The 21,614-nt window shown below is 43.0% G+C and overlaps 1 protein-coding gene across 1 annotated transcript in view; it reads right to left on the bottom strand.

Annotated features, from left to right (window-relative positions):
* Positions 1-21,384, bottom strand: part of ITPKB (inositol-trisphosphate 3-kinase B) — a 106,623-nt gene extending 85,239 nt beyond the window's left edge. Inside the window, exons 1-2 of the mRNA XM_089529488.1 lie at positions 21,109-21,384; positions 10,043-11,622 (exon numbers count right to left, since the gene is read on the bottom strand). Coding sequence (XP_089385614.1) covers positions 10,043-11,395 — 1,353 coding nt within the window. The 5' untranslated portion in view covers positions 11,396-11,622; positions 21,109-21,384. The remainder of the gene's footprint in view (positions 1-10,042; positions 11,623-21,108) is intronic.
* Positions 21,385-21,614: the final 230 nt, after the last annotated feature.

Raw genomic sequence — 21,614 nt, forward strand, 5'->3', positions numbered from 1 at the left:
TTTTGTATATTCATTCTCTGCTGCACAGATTGGTTCCTTTGGCTTTAAAAAACTGCTTTTTCTAACTATCACTACCAGAATCCTCCCAGCCAACAAGGTCAATGGTTATGCTGCCTGGTAAGATTCTGGGAACAGTTGACCAAAAAGCAGTTTTCCCAGGCTATAGCCTATGCATACATACATATATACATATAGTGACTATATGTGGCTTTAACTTTATGTGGAAGGTTAAGCTGCTAGAAATATAATGGTGTGTATGCCATGCCACATGCAGGAACACTCCCCCATTAAAACAAATGGGGTTTGAACATACACGTTTTCCCCCATACGCAGGAAGGTCCAGAACAGATCCCCCCGCATATGGGGAGGGCCCACTGTCTCTGTGTGCGTGTGTGTGTGTGTGTGCGTGTGCTCACGCACTCACAAATTTTCTACACATTATTTTTAGATGAACAAATAAAATATTAACTGGGGGGAGAGAGAGACAGAGAGAGAATAAAGATGTTTGCCAGTCAATAGCAAATTGTAGATATCATACTAGTCCAACTTATACTGCACAATGAAAAGAAGGAGTTTTAGGTCCACCATGAGCCTTCAGCGGATGACCACATCTTATCAGATTCTACTATTATTTAAAACACAAAATATGTGGTGTTTAAAATGTTAAACTGAGAATATTAGATCTGCAGATTCTATGACACGGGGGATAAGAATGACTTGCTGAATCATAAATATTCATATAGTCCAGCATTCGGTTTCCTATACTGGTCAACAAGATGTTTCTCAAAGTCAACACCTGTTTCTCCCAAACATCCTGAGCTCAAAAGTCTGAAATTCCATTCTGAGCTATTATAGTCAGTATGTATGTTTGTGTGCTTGTGACGTCAAACCACTTGTCAATTTATGGGGACACCATGAATTTCACAGGGTAAGGAATACTCAGAGGTGGTTTTGTCAGTTGCCTACAGCACCCAATATTCATTGGCAAACTTCCATCCAAGTACTAACTCTGCTGGGCAGGCTGACCCCTCTCAGGTTCCAAGGCCAGACAGAATCTGGTCCCTTTGGGATATTTGGGCCTCAATTTGCTACTGTACCATAATTCATTTCTTAACCTTAGGTATATACCTCTCATATGCAACTTTAGCTATATCTATGTGTTTGTATACATGTACATGTAAGCATATACACGTCAGAGCTTGATAAAGTTTCATTTCTGGATTTTCTTGTGTGCCTTTAACTTGCTTCCAAGTTATAGAGACTAAGGCCTATTGCAGGGCTGGCAAGATTTGTTCTGGGGATATGCTTGTGTGCCTTCCTCCAAGGCTGAGAGTTTTTCTTCCCCAAGGTCATCCTGCAAGTTTCCAGGGCTGAGTGGAGATTCAAACTTGGGTCTCCAAGGATCCTAGGCCAACACACAAACCACTACACCACACTGGCTCACCATTTTTGGATGACAGCTCTCTGAATTCCCAATCACCATGTATGAGCTGGAGCATTCTATAATTCAAATCTGTAGTTTTTCCAAGCTCTGGTATGTGTATGTGAGACATTTTCTGTAACACACCATTTTCATATTTGAAACAAAAATTAAAATAACTGCTGCAAAATAGTGGTTTCTGCCTTTCAGTTACTGCAAACCATGTCTGACGTGAAACTGGCCAACAACTACTTTTTTCCAAAGTGGAAACATCTCAGCTCCCCATAACAAAGACAGCCTTGAGCCAATGACAGAACCTTTCTGACCTGTGCAGGGAAAGTCAAAGACCATTACGGTATATTAGAGAGTACTAATATTGCAGCATAGATGACATTTCTCTGACAATCTGCTCCTAAGCTGTGTGGTCAAGAGAAAAGAGGGGATGAGAGAAGAGGGGACCTAAGCAACTGATCTGCTGAGGAGCCAAGACTAGAGACAGCAACTATGGGTAACTTCTGCAAGCCAGGGGCAATGGGACCAGATCTTATTGCTTCATCTGAGCTCCTACTGGCCACCACTTACACACTGCAGGACATGGGTGACAGTGCCTGTAAACTCTTTTTGGTTTTATCTTTTGAAGAAAAAAAGTTTCAAAGCTTACACCTCAAAGTCCCTGAGACTGTGCCAACCAAGAGAAAGAGACAAGATAGGCCAGGATGAAATGCTGGAATTCTCTCCCTGGAAGCTATACCCAGGATGTATAATCCATGGTCTAGATTGAATAATAAAGCCTGTTGTCTTTTTTTTTAAGCCCCTTCACTTTACATTCAAGTAAATGCAGCATTCCTGCCTATCCCCCTCTTTTAGAGTCTCACTAATTTTCGAAACTTGAGCTTCATGTGCAATATTTTCAGTTCCTATGACAGGTGGGTTGAAGGCAAGCACACACATACACACACCCTTAGAATATGGAAATCACTACACAAAGATGTAGTTAATAAAGGAATGCTGGACCAATTGCCTTTGGTGTCATAACAATCAAAAAGCAATAAAAACTCAAAGGACTCAGAACAATGTAATCTGAAGCTAACAAGTCCTATTTCAACAAAATAAAAATGTTACAAAGAACTTTGTTAGGAATTTATTACATTGCCCCACAGCACAGAGGTTGAAGAAGTTACATTTCTGGACAACACAATTCTCTAAACATCATAAGCAATGTCCAAGCTGATGTGGGAATTCTGAGTTGTCCAAAAAATAACTTTCCTAAGATATGTCTCTAGTTTATGTACAGGATACACTGAGTAGTAATCTAGTTGTGGAATTTGGGAAAGTAACAGTGAAATCTTCTTGTAATTTGAAATACCTTTCAGAGCAGGGAAAGTCTGAGCAGCCTGGCCTTCTTAGCAAATAGTGAACAACGTGGGGGCTGAAGCCCAGAAACAATAACAGAATATGCCTTTTGGTTTTAGTCATGTTGTTAGCTACCATGAGAGCTATATTTAGTGGAAAGGCAGGATACAAATGTAGCAAACAAATACACGCTGGTTATCTGAAAGAAAAAAGTGTCAGTATGATTAACAGAATTACCATACAACCTCCTTAGTTGTTCCTATAATCTGGACCAGGGTGTGTCAGACAAACCTGGCAATGCAGGCTGGGAGATTCTGAGAAGTGTTGTCCAGAAAAGTAACTTTCTAAGCTCTCCCACAAAAGGTGGTAGTAATCCTTTGTAGCAAGTGTAGGCCAACCTTTATATCAAGCCCACTTTTGCCAGATTCCCAAAAGTCCCTGCATTTTCCACACTCCCAAAATTTAGGAGGTGATTTTATTTTGTCCCCAAATGGCAAAAAGGACCCACAAACCCTAATGGCTATTTTACTACATTTTTTAGCACTTTTGTACTCTCCACATTCTATCCTTTTGTCAGAATATGATCCACAGACCCCTTGAGGTTCTGGGGGTAGTTGGATGATGTGGGGGGGGGGGGTGCACTTTTATTTTCATAAACTTCTTAATCAGAAATTTAGCATTTCTTTCTATTATGAATGTAGGCAGATATTTTTGTTGCATTTTTCTCAAAATCATTCACATTCATCACTGCTTTTAAATTACGATAGTTATTACATCTGCTGCAGCAAGAGTCAGGGTGAAACCTATGGACCTGCTGCCATAGAATGCCAAAGGGCACAAAAAAGGTTGAAATCTCCCACTCTAGATGCATTTTTTTCAATTTTTCCTCAAACCAGGAGGTGCTTAGACTTCCTGCTCCAACCATTTCCTAGTCTGATGAAAGGCCCATAGAAGTCAAAAGATAGCCTCCACAGGCTTTAAAGGAGGACAGAGAAGGATGCTTCTAAACATGGCAAAATAGCCAACAGCTGCCACCAAAGGCCAGAGTGGTGAGAAATCAAAAACATCTTTTTCATTTTGTGGGACGACAATGGAACAATGCAGCCCTCCAAGGTCTCCGGGAAACCAATGTAGTCCCCTGACAATTGCCCACTCTTGCTTTATAGGAAGGAGTTATATAGGGTTTCACTTGCTGCAGGTGAATAGGGGTTGCTGCCCAAAAGGAAAGGGGGCAGTAGCGCTAGAAAGTTTGAGGACCACTGATCTAAAGCAGTTCACCTTCTGTGGAGCCATGACGTTTATGGTACCGCTCTACCTAACTTACCTCACAAGAGTTTTACAAAGATAAATGTGGTTTCTGAAAACAGCACACCATGAAATAAAACTGAAATTACAGTTGGCCCTGCAATGGTCTTGCGACTTGCAGTTTTGATTATTCGCAAGGTCAAGGCCATTTCCATGGGCATTCCTCCTCCTCAGGAAAAAAAGCCCAGGAGCCAACCGTTTCTTTCCCGGCCGACCAAGAGGAGCTCCTGCTCCTCTTCACCTGTCCACCTCTCCCTTTAACTGGCTTCTATGTGGAGGGTGAGGGTGGAGTTATTTGTGATTTTTCCATATTCGTGGGGGGGGGGGGCTCATTCCCCTAACCCCCATGAATATGGGAGGGAGTATTGTATAACAAAGAGGCCTTCTTATAGATGCATATGGAGAATTTAGAACACTACAACCACAGTATACCTTTATGGGGACTGAAACTACAAGAGTATACTCTCCAAACAGTTTACTCCATCGAGTAATGTCACTGACACAACATTTTTACTCTTTCCTATGTTTTCTTCAAGCAAAATATATTATTCCTTAATTGAAAACACAGAGCAAGCACAATCCAAGGCTTCCCTGACATGCTTTGCCTAGACTAGCAGCAGTTATGGATGTCAAGGAGGTCAAGTTCATTGTAATTCTGTCTATCACACTGACACTCCCTCTTTCAAACAGCCATTGCATGTACTGTTAGTCCACTTGAATGCTCTGGATAATTTCAGACTCCCCCAACAAGGCTTCTCTGTTCCAAAATTTTCAAAGCCACCTAACAAAGAAATTACTCTCTGAGTTCAAAATAGAAACTACAGTAATACCAAAGTTTGGATAAGGATTTTTTAAACTACAATACCCAAAATATTCTATCCAGCACAATGACTGTTGATGCTGGCTGAGGGGCTCTAGGAGTTCTCCTCCCAAAAAATTATTTCTCCAAGCTCTGACCAGACTAATCACTAGAGTATATTCTTTCCACCTACTTTTACGTATATCATTGACTTCTTCTCCAGCGAGACAGAGTGGTATACAACACAAATGTCTGCTCCTCACAAGTTCCCATTTACATGATTCAAAAATGAGAATAACTGCAGTCCATCTCACAGAAAAAGAACATTAAGTATCAATCATATTGCACTTTCTTCAGAGTTTGATTTTTTTCAGGTTTAGAAGAAAAAGAAACCAGCCTCACATCACCTTTCAGCTGAGACACTGTTGCCTAACCAGGATTCTTGGAACTGTAGATTGCAAAATAGCTTGAAGTGATCATTTTGCTGAAACATCAACACAGAATCTTCTTCACAAAATATACCAGGAGAACTTAGAACAGACAACCAGATGTTCCTGAAATGTTCACTTATCATGCAGTTTTCATTCTCAGAAAACAAAAGCCAGAGTGAACCTACAGTTACCAATGAAAGCATTTTCCTGTAGAAGATACTCATCTATACTCTGTATAGTAGCTTTGTTCTCACTGCCATAACAAAGGGAAGAAAACTGCTCTCCTGAATTAGAAAGGGCAGAACTATTATTTTCAAAAATTTAATAAGACATGTTAACATCATAGATGAAAATGCAAAGCAGCAAACATATCTGCACACAGTCGTATTTAAAATTCTGGTGATACACTTCAGAGCCATAACGGACACAGAGAGAAAAACCCTCAAAGTTCTGCTTTTGCTAATGTCTTTCATGCTGCCATGACTGTAGCCTTTTCAGGATCAGAATGCATGAATCTACTTGAAGCACATACTTTATTAGATTACAATCAGATCATGATGTGAAGGTTTCAAGTTACATAAAGGTCCTCCGGGGACAAAACACTACATGAAATATATGGATGTTCCCTTAAAAAATAAACACAACCAGGAATAAGGCAAGTCTGCAAGTATAATATCATTTAAAACTCATAACATCAGTGGAAGATAGGGAACAGGGAAAAGAAAAGAAAAATAGCTTTGTTTGGGGGTACATCTTGAATGTACAATAGTAGAAAGTGAGTGGTCTGAGGACATGCGTGCTGACCATTCCCACAATGTGCTGTCTCCACCCCTTCTATACTTGACCATTACACATTCATGATGAAGGGATGTATCTAGCATGCTTAGATGAACACATGTTCATCTCTCAGGAAGGCTTCTAAGTGCATTCAATTGAGTACTGCCAACACAGGTGAGGGTCTTGGGGATGAGCCAATGTACATCTTTGGGCTCTAATTCTGTGCCTTTGCATATTCATGCACAATGCTTGAAGGGGGTTAATGTTAACTATAAATGGGTCTTTATTTGCTCTTACATATTTCACGTAAATCTGACTTTGGTTTCCAAGCCACAGCATATTCAGAGCACTGCACAATACAGGTGGTTGGTTCATAATGAAAACAACAGGAGAAGACTGTCTTGTTATTTAATGACAATGGATAGGTTCTCTAGCTTTTACATTCTGAGCATGGCAGGAAAATCAAGGATTAAATGAGGATCTTGCCCATTTGCTGTTTTGGAATGGTCAGACTGGTGTCAAGGAGATAAAAAGTGTCAGGTACACTCCAGGAAGTATGTTAGCTTGCAAGGTTCTTGTTTACCTCATATATTCCCCGTTAATATATCTTTGTTTCTTTGACTGAGCAAGGATGAAACTGCTGATAATTCCACACGAGGTAAACAAGAACCTTGCAAGCTAACGCTTCCTGGAGCATACCTGGCACTTTTTATCTCCTTGACGCCAGTCTGTTTGGCCATTCCAAAACATCAAATAGGCAAGATGCTCGGTTAATCCTTCCCTTTCCTGCCATGCTCAGAATGTAAAGGCTAGAGAACCTATCCTATACTTGCTCAGCCAAAGAAATCCATTAGGTGATCCTTGGCAAGTCACACTCTCAGCCTAAGAGGCAGGCAAAAGGCAAATGAATAAGTGCTGTCAAGAAAACTGTGAGGGGGTCACCTTAGGATTGCCATACATCACAAACAATTTGAAGACATGCAACATGTGTCAAAAATGTTATTTTCTTCCCTTTCTAAAAAAATAAAATAGGTGTGTGAAAACTCTTCTGACAACCACATGATCTTTAGAAATTTGTTGCTAAGTCAGACAGAGTGTGCCTGGCACTTCCTCTGGCTTTTTGAAAAAGGAGCTTGAAGAATGCATGATTAGTAACATCTGAAGGTTCTTAGTGATGAATTAGAACTGTGTGGTGAGCTAGCAAGTTTTCTTTCCCTCCAGTAACAAATAACAGTAGCTTTTCCCATTCACAGATGGGACGAGTGTGAACAGATGAAATGCACTCTGCTCTAAATTCACACAGCACTTTAGTCCTGCTGTGAGATAACTTCCTACCCCTTATCTTAATTTGGAAATCCATGTGCAATTTGATTTTGAGCAGTTGAACCACCTGTGGTGTATCACAGGCCCACAAGGATTTGGAAACTATCAGAGGGGATAAAAACAATATAGCTCTACCATATCTACATTTGCAAGCAACAACTGCATGTAAAGAAGTTCACATGGAACTGCTTTTTGTTCAAACTGAACTAAGGGTTATATGTTTGCAATGTGAATGAAAACTGATGTTACGTAGGGTCTTCTCCTTTTTTCTTTAACTATATCTGATTTTAAACCAAAGTAATTATTATATCTGGGGGTTTTTACACAAACATTTTAAAATATTGTGCCTGTGTGTGCCTTGAAGTCACCTGAAGACTTAGGGCAATCCCATGAATATCACAGGGGGTTTCTTAGGCAAGGAATAGTCAGAGATGGTTTTGCCAGTCAGATCCTTTCTCTGAAATACAGCCTACAACACCTGATATATGTTGGCAGTCTCCCATCCAAGTACTAATCAGGCCTGACCCTGCTTAGCTTCCAAGATCAGATGGAATCTGGTGACTTTATGGTATTTAGGCTTTTGAAGTCTCTTAAAATTTAAGGATGACTATCTATTAAACAGGTGTAAGTTTTACTGTATATATTTAAGAACTCAGGGGGGAAATCTGCAATTCTTAACATTAAGTATTATAAATGACAAATGTGAAGCACAAGAGGGTCCCATCTTGTATAACACCAGAATCAACTACAAATTCCATAAGGTAGATGATGCACTCCTAAACCCCTCTGATTTCCTGAGGGTCCTAAATTGCACACTTATGATTCTCTTAAACACCTGCTACAGGCATTTGTTTACCTTACATCCCAGTAAGTTGCTATTTTGTTCAGTAACTACTATCCTGGATTATGAGGTATTCTAGAAATTATTATAGTCTTAGTCTTCAAGCAGAAATCTTGCTTGCACATGTGTTGTTGTGTGCCTTAAAGTCATTTATGATTTATGGCAATCCTAAAGTGACCTTATCATGGGTTTTCTGGGGCTGAGAGTGTGTGACCCACTCAAGGTCACCCTGTGGGTTTGCATGGCCAAGCAGGGAATCGAACTCAGATCTCCAGAGTCATAGTCCAACCCTCAAACCACTACGCTATATCTACTACTTTCAAAAAAGTAATATGTTTTTTGTCTCTTGAGTAGATATAATTTTGCAATGCATGCAGGCTCCATGAGCAAAAATTTTACTATATTGTTCTAGATTGCATAAAGGCTTTATTCTATGGGAACCCACTATAGTTTAGGTTTTACAGCAATCAGTTGGTATGCATGCTTCTTTAGTGAAATGGGGATTTAAAACAATTTCTAGGAAACTTGATGTAAATCATTGGTTTTAAACTGATCTCATTTCTTGGCCATTTAAATATTTAAAGCTGGGCGTAAGTCCAACTGCATTTAGTTGGACTTACTTCCAAGAAGTCATTCATAGGATTGTTCTGTGAGTTGCCTCTATTTAACTCGGCCCACCCTAAGTGTATGATGCTCTCTAGAGATGCAATTATTTTGTCAATAAATCACAAGGAGAGTAGCCAAGATGGATACACAGCCCATCCCCCAGAGATCCCTGGATGAACCCTCAAAGAATGACTGTCATGTGGTTATCTTTTGACTCCATTCTCCAGACTTAATTTGCTTCCTACCCATATCACCAAACTCCATGAAAATGTCTAGCACACTGAGATCACACAAAATGACCCATGTGTGACTCCTTAAAGTGAAAATATTGATCAGTAACCCTAATTCTTAACAGAAAGAAGATCAGCAGAACAAGCCAGACACAGGAAAAGTTAAGGGATTACAAAGGTAAAATTTAAGCAGTGCAGATAAAAAGTTTTAAAAAAAATCTTGCAAAGAAATATTTCCATGTCAAAACGTGAAAAAGGAGATGCCAACTGTATGAAAATAATAACTTTTTAAAATCTTGCAAAAAAGCATTTCCATGTCAAAACGTGAGAAAGGTCAGCAGGGAGATGTGAACTGTTTTAAAAAATTAATAATATTAATAATAATTTTAAAATTTCTTGCCAAAAAAGCATTTCCATGTCAAATTGTGAAAAGGTGGGCAGAGGGATCCCAACTGTGTGAAAATAATTTCTAAAAATCCTTGCAAGCAGCATTTCCCCTTCAAAATGTGAAAAAGGGAGTCAAGGAGCTAGATGCCAAGTGTCTGAAAATAATTTCTAAAAAAATATTGCAAAAAGCATTTCCATGTCAAACTGTGAACTAGGTGGGCAAAGAGATGCCAAATGTGTGAAAGTAATTTTCAAAGAATTATTACAAAAAGCATTCCCACATCAAAATGTGAAAAAAAAAAGGTTGGCGGGGGATGCTAACTATGTGAAAATAATTAATTTTAGCAAAATTCTTGCAAGAAAGCATTTCCATGTCCAAACGTGAAAAAGGTTGGCAGGGAGATGCCAACTGTCTGTGAAAGTACCCTCAGCAAGACCCCGAGAAGCCTGTGGTTGCCCTGCTGCCATTGCCCAAGCCTAGTTCAAGGGGATGACAGGGGAGACAAGTTTAGCAGTAGTGTAGCTGTATTGAGATAAATATAAACGTTCTTCTCTGTGCATCCGACTTACCACTCTGGGCTTGTCCAAGGTCTGGAGGAAGGCCGGATTCTGGTCCAAGGCGCGCTCGGGGTCGCTGGAGATGTCCTCCTCGGACTCTTCCCAGGAGGAGGAGAAGCCCGTCGAAGAGGCCGAGGAAGAGGAGAGTTTCCGGCCGGGGTTATGTTTTGGAGGGCTGCCCCCCACTCCAGCCTCTTCCTCCTCCTGAGCCCCCCCCAGGTCAGTGACAATGACAGCAGGGATGCTGCTGCTGCTAGCAGTAGGAGTAGGAGTAGTGCTGCTGCTGCTGCCGCTGCCAAGTCCTCCTCCTCCTCCTCGGCAGCAGCAGTGCTCTTTCTCCTTGGGAGACTCCCCCGACGGTGGGACCCCTCCTGCCTGCTCTGCTGCCAGTCCAGCCCCGGGGGCTTCAGCCATGGGCTCCCAGGCTGTCCTCTGCTTCCTCTCCGAAGCTTGCCAGCGGTTCTCTTGCCTGCCTTCAGTCCTGGCCAAGTGAGGGGGCTCCCCGACGGGTTCCTGGGTGGCTTCGGTGCTGGAGCCACTCCTCTCCTCTTTGTCTTCCAAGAAACCCAAATCCTCGGAGGACCCACTCCGTTTCGACAGAGGCACCTCCTCGGGGCCATCCCTGGGCGCCTGGGAGCCCTCCTGGCCCACCTCTGGGGCGCCCTCCCCTTCGAGGGAGCCTTTCCCCGGTCCTTTTCTCCTCCCCAGCTCAGCCCCACAAGGAAGGCTTGCCTCGGTGCTCCTCACGTCTCTGTTCCAGGAAAACCTCCCTTCGTGGGTCCTGGGGCCCTCCTTCTCTTCAGTCCCAGCCCTGTGAGAGCCTTTCCCCGACGGCTGGGGCCTTGGAGGCTCCCCCGCAGCCCCTTGGCGGCCAAGGAGGGGCGAGGAAGGCGGGGAGCCCCTCCTCCTGCTCCTCCTGGGGCTCTTGAGGAGGACAGCCCCGACGGCAGCGGAGGAGGCCGCCTGGATCTGGGCCTCGAAGAGCCCCACTTTCTGGGTGACTTGGACGTTCTGCAGCTCCCGCTGGAAGAGGCGAGAAGCCGAGGATGGAGACGGCGACCTGGAAGGAGGGCTGGCCCAGCTGGGGCTGCTCAGCCGTCGAGGGCTCCTCGGCAGGGATGCCTCCTTCCCTTCTTCTTCTTCTTCCTCGGGGAAAAGGAAAGCCTGGGGGGCTGGGGAAGGGAAGGTGCTCTGGCTACTAGGCCGCTCTCCCCTTCGGACAGGACTGGGCAGCCCTTGCCGTCGAGGCCCGGGCATGGCTTGGCTCCTTCTCCCTCCTCCTCCTCCTCCTCCTCCTCCTCCTTCCTCCTCCTCGCCGCTCTTCATCATCACCAAGGGGTTGAGGGCATAGCAGGACACGGCCATAGTCCTGGCTCCAGCCGTCGGGGCACAGGAGACTCCCCTGCCGCCTCCTCCGCCTCCTCCTCCTCCTCCCGCTGCTGCTCCTCTTCCTCCCAAGTCAGCCTTTGCCCAGCAATTGCAATAGTTTCTGCCGCAGCAGCAGCAGCAGCAGCAGCATGGCCCTCCGCGGGAGAGCAGCGCAGGATGTAGGAGCAGCAGCAGCGTCCAGCCTCCCGCGGCTCCATCCACAACTGAGGAGGGAATGAAGGAGAGAGAGGGACCCGGTCAGGCACTCAGCGCGGGAAAGGCAGCCCCTCCTGGCCCCCTGATTGGCTGCCGCGGACGGAGCGGACGGCCAATGGCGACGAAGCCACTCCGTGAAAGGGAGGAGAGTGACCACAAGTAATGCGAAGGCAATAGCCGTGTTAGTCACTGAAGTCAGCAGGTGGAGGCAGACCCTTTGAGACTAAACGCTGAAGCTAGACTTCAGTCTCCTTCCTCAGATTCTGGGAATGGTAGTTGGTTGTGGCACCAGAGCGGAGCTCTACCATTCCCAGAATCTGAGGAAGGAGACTGAAGTCTAGGAAAGCCCCTGCTGCCAACTTCTTTCTTTGAGTCTCAAAGGGGCTATAAGAGCTCTCTACATACAGGTAAATGCAGTGAATGAAGGGAGGAAGGTCTCAAACACACACTGCGGAAACAATCCACTTCAACACTGCTTTAACTGCTAGGAAACCCAGGGAATTGTAGTTTATTGTGGCACTGGAGCTCTTTGACAGAGGTCCAAAATACCCTGCAGAAACAATCCCTTTAAGCCTCAGCCATGTTGGCTAATAGTCTGGGAGCTGGAGTCCAAAATCTCTTAAAGGGCACAGTCTGGGGACCACTGCTTTTAACTGCAGTAAATCCTGGGATCTGGAGTTTATTGTGACACCATGGGTCCCAAACACACAGTGCAGAAACAATCCACTTTAACACTGCTTGAACTGATAGGGAATCCTGAGAACTGGAGTTTCATTGTGGCACCAGAGGTCCAGAGCACACTGCAGAAACAATCCACTTTGAGACCTCTTTAACTGCTAAGGACCTTGGGAACTGTAGTTTATTCTGGCACCAGAGCTCTCTGACAGAGAAGGCTAAATGTCTCACAAAACTACAGTTCCCAGAATTCCCTAGCACTTAACCAAGGCAGTTAAAGTGGTATCAAATTGGAGTATTTCTGCAATGTGTTTTGCAAACAGAGCCAGTTGTGATAGTGGTGAAAGGATTCTGGGGGTTGTAGTCCAAACAAGTAACTTTCCCAAAACGGTTCGATCATTGGATGATAATACTAACTCAAGTCCTTTCTTTTGATGGTCTCCGAGATACAAATCATGAAGCGATGGTCTTTGTGTTTGCACTAAACTAACTCTACTTAAAGTAACCATAGCCACAGGCATAGTGAAATAAGTGGGTAATAAACAGGCTTTTTTAATTTGCCCACAAGCAAATAAATAAATATCAAGGGTGAAGTGCTATCTTAGAAGGATATAAAGACAGTCTAAAGGAGGATGCTTGAAGTGTCCTGCTCAGTGCTGGTTTTGACAACATAAGCTGGAGACCAAGGCTTGCCCCCCCAGAATTGGTTTTCAGTGCAATAGTCACTCCTAGACCTAGGCCTTTCCTGATTAAAGTGCCCAGCCACAGAATGACTGCCTCCACATCATGGATTAGCCCACCGCTCTGTCCTTGGTATATTTTTATTGTGTTTTTTAATTGTGTTTTTAATAGATATTTTAATTGTAACATGTTTAATCCTGTTTTAAGGGGAGGAATTTGGGACATGTTATAAATGTGGATATTTTAACATGTTGTGAGCCGCTTTGATTGTCTAGTTACAGAAAAGCGGGATAAAAATAAAAGTTTTATTATTTATTTATTAGACAATTGGAGCGTGGTATGGTCTCCTTCTTTGGAGGTCTTTAAACAGAGGCTGGATGGCCATTTGTCAGGGATGTTTTGATTGTGAGTTCCTGCATGGCTGGGGGGTTGGACTGGATGGCCCTCCAGATCTCTTCCAGCTTTAGGATTCTAATATGGCAAAATGAGAACAATGGGGATCTCAGTAACCACAACCAGCACCAACATCTCAAAGGAATGGGCAGCAGAGCAGAAGATCCAACCACCAAGTGCTCTAAGGCCGAGAAGCTTTTTATTAAAGATGAAATGCAGCAAGGAACAGAGGTAGTCAGCCTTTTTATTTAAGCTAAGAAAAATAAAAGTGTTAGCCTTTTTATTTAAGCTAAGAAAAATAAACGTGTGAGCCTTTTTATGAAAGCCAAGGAAAATAAAAGTGTGGGCCTTTTTATTAAAGCTAAAGAAAATAAAAGTGTGAGAGCTTCGATTCATCATTATAAACCCGAGGGAAGTGATGACAACTGCCCTGTGCCCAGGCCATGAGTCTGGAGGAAATTATAGAGACTGGGACTGGAAACTCTAACACTGACTTTTTTCCAGGTTGTGTGTGTGTGTGTGTAATGACTGAGGAAAAGAAGCCAGGAAAAGACGGTGTGAAAACACCAAAATCAACAGGGGATAGCAATATGGTATGTTGAGTTATAGTGGTTTGAGTGTTGGACTAGGATTCCAAGAGACCAGGGCTCAAAGATCCCTGCTCAGTCATGGAAACACACCAGGTGACCTTAGGCGAGTCACACTCTCTCAGCCTTCGAGAAAGACAATGGCAAACTTCTGAATAAATCTTGCCAAGAAAACCCTAGGACAAGGTTGCAATAAATCAGAGTTGAATTGACCAGCACATAGCAACAAAAGTGTGGTACAGCAGGAATATCTGGGCCAGGACCTGCAAGATAATGGAAAGGAATACTGTACTGGGATATGAGCCAGTTCAATGGGGTAACTGTGTGGAGGACTACACACAAAAAAATTGTTTTAAAAAATGGGGTCATAAGAAGGTTGCAGAAACATATCTGCTGAATTTTTCTAAAACCTGAGTTTGTGCTACTTTAAATTGTTACTTTATCCTGGAAAAGATAAAAGTAGTCCTTTGACATGAGTGTCTAGTTGTAACCGACTATAGGGGGTGGTGCTCATCACAGTTACTAAGTAATACAGCCAGCACTGTCCAAAGACTACTCTGATGGTCATGTGGCCAGCATGACTGCACCGAACACTGTTACCTTCCTACCAAAGTGGTACCTATCTATCTGCTTTCATTTGCATGCTTTTGAACTGCTAGGTTGGCAGAAGCTGGGACTAGTGATGGGAGCTCACCCTGTCATGCCGCACTCAGGCCTCAAAATGCCAATCTTCTGATCTTCCGATCATCAGACTTAGTGTCATAACCACTAAGCCTCCACATCTCTCTACTTCACCACATTTTTAATTTTAATCTTTGTCCAGTGCAAAGGTGAAAAATCTACAACTCTTCCAATGTTGCTGAACTCCATCTCTGGCCCTGCTGGCTGTGGCTAATGGAAACTGAGGGGCAGTACAGATCGCCCCAAAAAGGTGCGCTGGAGTCACCTGTTTTAACTGCGGAAGGATTCTGCAGCCGCCAAATTGCATGGCATCCTTCCACAGTAAAAAGAACCCGGTTCTTCCAGGTTTTTGTGGCGCATTGTGTAAGTCATGGCACACTCGTGATGTACGCAACGTGCAGCAACATGCAGACGCTGCAAGACGGCAGCGGCATCATGATGGCGCCCATGTGGCCAGGACGCCACCATGATGCAGCCACTCATATGGACTAGGGTTCTGGAGCATGCGATTGCCGCCCGCTCTGGAACCCTAGTTTCGCCGCCAGAACACCGCTTTTGGACAGTGTGTCTCGGGCCTGAAAGCCAACATTATCAAGAGATATGCATGTTCTGTAGTCCTGTCTTAATAGTTTGCAACTCTGAATCTGTCACCAGTTGGACAGCTTGCTGAAACTGTAATGAAATTACTTCATGCATGCACTTATGCACTTAGGAGCCCTGGTGGCACAGCAGTTAAATGCCTGTACTGCAGCCATTCACTCGAAACCACAAGGTTGCGAGTTCAAGACCAGCAAAAGGGCCCAAGCTCGACTCAGGCTTGCATCCTTCCGAGGTCACTAAAATGAGTACCCAGACTGTTGGGGGCAAATTAGCTTACTTGCTAATTAGCTTACTTGCTGTTCACCGCTATGATCTTTGGAATAGCGGTATATAAATAAAACAAATTATTAATTATTAATTATGATAAAACAAGTCTTATTGAATTTAATAAGATTTATTTTTGAGCATAGGCTCCAGCTGCATGTTATTACTTCCTCCTTTAATCAAGTATGTATGCAAACATATATTATGCATGTATGTTTATACAGGTATATGGATATATTCTGCTGCTTGTGGCAGTAAATTCCTAATGTCTCTTCATATGAGTATGGAAAGGTTTAATGCCTTTATTTATTTATTTATTTATTTATTTATTTTATATGCCACCTTTCTCCCACAAAGGAGCCCAAAGTGGCTGGTTCACAGATAAAATTTGTCTAATTTGTCTTCCGGCAGGTTTACTCAGATGATTTTAAATTGTGAATTTTAAATGATGTATTTTACACATGGATGGTTTTAATGGCCTGTTACAGAGTGCCAAAATAAAGCTGCTTCTCTTTGGAGGTATGCTATTTAAATGATGCATGGGTCCTAAGAGTCCGGAGGTCGCGCCAAGCCACACTCCATTCCTAAGCACTGGAGTGCAGCTTTGGTGCAGCTTCCGGATTCTTAGGGTGGTGCATAATTTAAACAGCATACCTCCAAAGAGACCCGAAGCAGCTTTATTTTGGCAGTCTGTAACAGGCCAATATGTGTATATCTTGTGCTTTTAAACTGTACGCATGTCCTTTTAAATTGATGTGTATTTTAATTTATGTGTTTTAACTGATGTGGTGTGTCTGCTAATTGTTCTTGTTTCTGGCCTTGATCCATGGGGAGAGGCAAGTAAGAAATAAATATTGTCATCATTTTCATTATTAATATCAATGATCTCCTCTAGATTAATCAATGCCTCCATTTTTTATGCTGACGTTATGTGCAAGGAACTGTTCTTGTGCATGTGTAACACCCTTCACATTGTAGCTAGCTCAGTGTACAGTCAGCCCTTCTTATACATGGATTTCTTATACATAGATTCAAAAAAAGTATAAATTTCAAATATCAAACCTTGATTTTCCATTTTTTATAAGGGACACCATTTTGCTATGTCATTATATTTAATGGGACTTGAGCATACACAGATTTTGTTATACACGGGGGATCTTGGAACCAAACCCTAGCATATAACAAGGGTTCACTGTATTTATCTGCCCATGTAGTGTGGCTGCTTGCTGTATGCACAAATACTCAAGGTGTACCTAAGACCTTTTTGTTCAGGTAAGGTCTTGGTAACTGGTTGGCTGCTGAAAAGGGACTTTTAATGGACAGTGTCATACTTCTTCCTTTGTCTTGCCTGATGTGATTTTAAATTGTTTTTCATCCAGTTGTTTTAATGCAATTGATTTAACTGTGTTCTGATATTATAACCTGGTTTTGTTTTGGGTTGTATCTGCTCGCTGTGAGCTGCCTTGAATCCCAGGCCTATTTACACTACCGAATTACTGTATAGCACTAATATTCCACTTTAGCTGGCATGGTCCCTGGGATTGGAAGTTTAGGGAGGCACATCTAGAATCTCAGCCAAAATGTCCCCCCAAACTACAAACCCTGAGATTCCATAGGACAGAACCATGGCAGTACAAGTGGTATTTGTTGCTGTTGTTGTGTGCCTTTAAAATCGTTTCCGACCTATGGCAACTGTATCATAGGGTTTTCTTGCCAAGAGTTGTTTAGTGGAGGTTTGCCATTGCTTTCCCTTGAAGCTGAGAGCATGTGACTTTCCCAACATCACCCAGTGGGGTTCATTACTACTACAACCCTGGTCTCCAGAGTTGTAGTCCAACACTCACACCTTTATACCACATTGGCTCTCAATAGCAGTACTATAATTTTGTAGTGTGAATGGGGAGGTCTTGGGAGAAGGCTGAGATATAAATCAAATAAATAAACCTTGCTCTCCCTCAGCACTACGGTTCTACTTTGATTTGCCTCCTGATCTTGTGGCTATCATTTGGAAAAACTGGGACATTCTGTTTATCATAGATCTCCTATTTGGAGTATTTCTTCATGCAACTGAACTGAGTTCTGCCCACAAAAACACAGAGCACAATAACTCTGTGAGTCTTTAAGATGTCATGTGGTTCTTAATTGTTTTTTAGTATGATAGGCTAATGAGCTCTCTCTCTCTCAAATCTGTAATGGTATTCTCTCTAATTTTTTTAGTACTTCATAAGTACAAGACCCATAGTTCTAACTCCATCATAGTGAGGCAGGCAAAAACTAAAAATTATTTATCTAGGATTGAATTGGGAATGAGCTCTAAAAGCCAAACCATCTCGTCTAGCCATCAAACTATATTGTTTAGTGAGTACAACTGTATGCTTTACTAAACATCCCGTGTGATCACTTTGTCATCATACATATTTATATTAATTTTACAGGATTAGGTCAATTCTTAGATTAAGGCTATACCTGTAATGTCTCTTATTTCTTGGTATTGTTTTGTACATGCGTGTTTATATTTCCCTCTTACTGTCTACTGATTACAAAACACAGTGAACTGCACGCCTTGGGGCTAGGCTTGTAAATTATACAGAGTGTGCGAATATTTGCAGTGCCACATGCATGCACACTTCTTGCAGTACCTCCACTTTTAAATGAATCAATCTACAACTGTTTGTTTGTTTGCTTTAAAGTTTTTCACATTTACTAGGACTCTCTATCACCTGCATTTTTACATATTTCCCAGAATTCTGCCCTATACTACACAGAAACATTCTGGGGAGTCTAGCAAGCATACTTTCCTTGCAGTTTGTGTTGGTTGGAGTCAGATTTGGTTGTTCAGTGCTAAGCAGTTGTCTCTGAACCAGTTAGAAAAGTTCCTTTTTAGGACTACAACTCATGTCATGCTGACTGGGACTAGTAATTTGAAAAAAAGCAACTTTCCCAAGCACTCCTCTATACTTGAATGGCTTCTCAAAACGAGAGTTCATTTTGTGGAAAATCTGAGTATGCCTAAATATGGAGGGAAGCAATATATGCTGGATATTTTGTAAACATACAAGATATTTTGTGTGTGTATTTTAGGTACAGTCTAAAGCCCTGCGACAGATGTCTTAACCTTACACAACTAGACAAACAACTAATGGCAAAACTCTACTAGTAGTGGCTGGTCCATTTGGGCAAATGGGGTACTGCCCCGCACAGGCCAGGGCATTTGTAAAGCTATTGTTGCTGGGTGCCCATTGTCCCATTCAAAAGGTTCAGAAGTATAAGTTTCTCCACTACATATAAACCTGACATTCAGATTGCATTGAAAGTGATTTTTTCAAATAAATTAGTAAATAGGTACAAATAAATTTCCCTGCATTACTATCCTAGCCATTTTTATTATCCTGCCTGAATTAAAAAGAAGAAAAAAAATCTGGAATTTTTACCAAGGCTTAGAAAAATTGCTAATGAACACCACTGCTCCAGAATTGCAAACGACAGGCGGGTGAGTTTTTAAATTCTAGTTTTCAGCATGGCATAGTGGTCTGAGTGTTAAATGATGACTCTGGAGATCAGGGTTTGATATCTAGCTCGGTCATGAAACCCATGAGGTGACCTTGGACAAGGCACCCTCTCTCAACCTCAAGTTAAGGCAATAGCAAACCTTCTTTGACAAACTTTGCCAAGAAAACGTCTTATGGTCACCAGAAGTCAGAAACGACTTGAAGGCAAACACACACACACACACACACTTGCAGAAGGGACTGAAACAGGAGGGGAATCATGTACTTCGCTGTGTGTCTGTTCATCTCCCCTGGGTGTCCTAAAACTAGGCCTGGGTTTCAATTTGGACACCAAACTATTACTTTAAAAAGTTTTGCCTCATGTTCAGAAGGAATGTCTCTTTTATCTGCACTGGCTGATGTACCCTCCAGCCCAATAACCAGAATGGGCACCCACCATGGCTGATTTCCACCACTGACAAAAGGGGAGATCCCCACTCTTGTTCACCAGGTCTCCCACATGTTCACACCACAATGTTGTGGTGTGGTTGGTAGCCCCTACGCATGGGCTGCTCAGTACCTCTGGCCAGAGAGCAAAAGGGAGGCTTGCAGAACTTGAGAGGAGGTGTAGGGGATTGTTCCTGGGCACATCTACACTGTGGAAATAATGCAGTTTGACACCACTTTAAGCGCCACAACTCCATCCTATGAAATCTATGAAACTGCAAAAGATGGGCGGGGGGATGTTGGGTTTTATTTGTAGTTTCGCTAGGTCTTTTGCCTTTTCTGCCAAAGAGCATCGGTGCCTCACCAAACTACAAATCCTCAGATTCTGTAGGACGGAGCCATGGCAGTTAAAGTGATGTCAAACTGTGTTCATTCCACAGTGCAGATGGTTTTCCCTGCCAGCTTCAAGCTGGCATCTCTGCTCCTAGGGGGTAGTTTCTGGAAAGACACCTCTCCAATGTTTCCCTCTGGGCAAGCATGGTTTCTCTGTACATAAAACGCAGACACGCATACAACATCCTGCATGTTTACAAAACGTCCAACGAATATTGCTTCCTTCCCTATTTAGGCACACTCAGATTTTCCACCAAAGGGAAACTAAGGTCCAAAGCACACTGCAGAAATAATCCAGTGTGAGACCGCTTTAACCGCCCTGGCTCAATGTAGGCAATTTTGGAAAGTGTAGTTTTGGGAGACATTTAGCCTCCTCTGTTAGAGAGCTCTGGTGCCACAACAAATTACAATTCCCAGGATTCGCTAGCACTGAGCCAGGACAGTTAAAGCGGTCTCAAACTGGATTATTTCTGCAGTGTGTTTTGGACTGTGGCCATTCAAGCATTGCAAGCAATGTTTGGGAAAGTTGCTTTTCCCCCCCCTTTCAAATTACTGGTGCCAGACACTCCCAGCCAGTGAGTTGTAAAGTCCCCCCAAAAAACAACTTTTCTAAGGAGTTTTATCACACAAAGGAGATTGGGAGTTTATCCAGTGAATATCCCAGAAAAAAGGTGTAATTACGCAAAATGATTTCACACGTCACACAAAACCCGCTGTGAAAGTGGCCACAAAGATGCATTAATGCCTATCTTTTTACTTTTGGGGTTTCAGCGACAATGCCTTTCCGGTATCACTCTCTTTGCGCAATTGTGTGTGACCACCATTTTCACTTTCTTTGCGGGATGCTTCAAATACGCTTTAATCTCTCTTTTATGCTGAAATTAGCCTCGGTGTAATAAACTCCTTTAACTCTGCTTCAGAGACAACGCTTTAGCACTGAACCATTGAATTTGAACTCCAACCAACACAAAATGGCAAGGAAAAGTAAAAACATGCCTCTTGCTTGCTGGATTCCCCCCCCCCTCCAAAAACAAAAGCATTTCTATGGCTATAGAAGTAGTAGAGGGTGGGATTTGGGGAAACAGGAGCTTTAATCTGGGGCCAGAAGAAAAGACAATGCCCAGATTTCCATAGCCTTGAGCCATGGGCTGCATCCACACTGCAGAAGTAATCTGGGTTGATAGCACTTAAAGTGCTATCCTTCTGCAGTGTGGATGCACCCTCAAAGGGAAAAGCAGTGTCAAACAAAGCAGGGAAGAGAAGAATGAGAGAGTTTGGCCCTTACCTGGGTCAGCAGAGCCCTTTCACATCTTTTCCTGAGTTGGAGAAAAATAAAACCCTGGACATCCAACTCCAAAAAACAACAACAAGGCTCCAGGAAAGGCTCTCCTCCTCCTCCCCCTCCAGATCCCCCTCAGGATGGTCTCTTCTTAGGCCTCTGTAGAGATCTCCTCCCCTGTCCCTCCAGGCCAGCCCCAAACCCCCTGGGCGAAATCAAAGAAAACACGCGTGTCGTGGGCGTCTCGTCTGAATGGAAGAGGCTGATCGCTGGCCGCCTTGCCTGTTTGTTGACTGTGCGAAAGAGAGAGAGGGAGCGAGGCAGAGGGAGGGGGTCGGAAAGCAGGAAGGAAGTTGTGAGCTTGTCTGGGGTTGAACTCAGCGGAACAAGTTTCTTTTCTTTCTTTTTTCCTCCCTCCCTTTCTTCCTTGCCTCTTTTTCGATTGCTTGGCAGCAGCGATGGAGGGAAACACTTTTGCAAATGTAAAAAAAAAAGTTTCCACTGTGAGCTGG

Source organism: Sceloporus occidentalis, unplaced genomic scaffold (genome assembly GCF_023333645.1).
Source record: "Sceloporus occidentalis isolate IW3139 unplaced genomic scaffold, rSceOcc1.0.p SCAF_6, whole genome shotgun sequence".
Taxonomy (NCBI): Eukaryota; Metazoa; Chordata; class Lepidosauria; order Squamata; family Phrynosomatidae; genus Sceloporus; species Sceloporus occidentalis.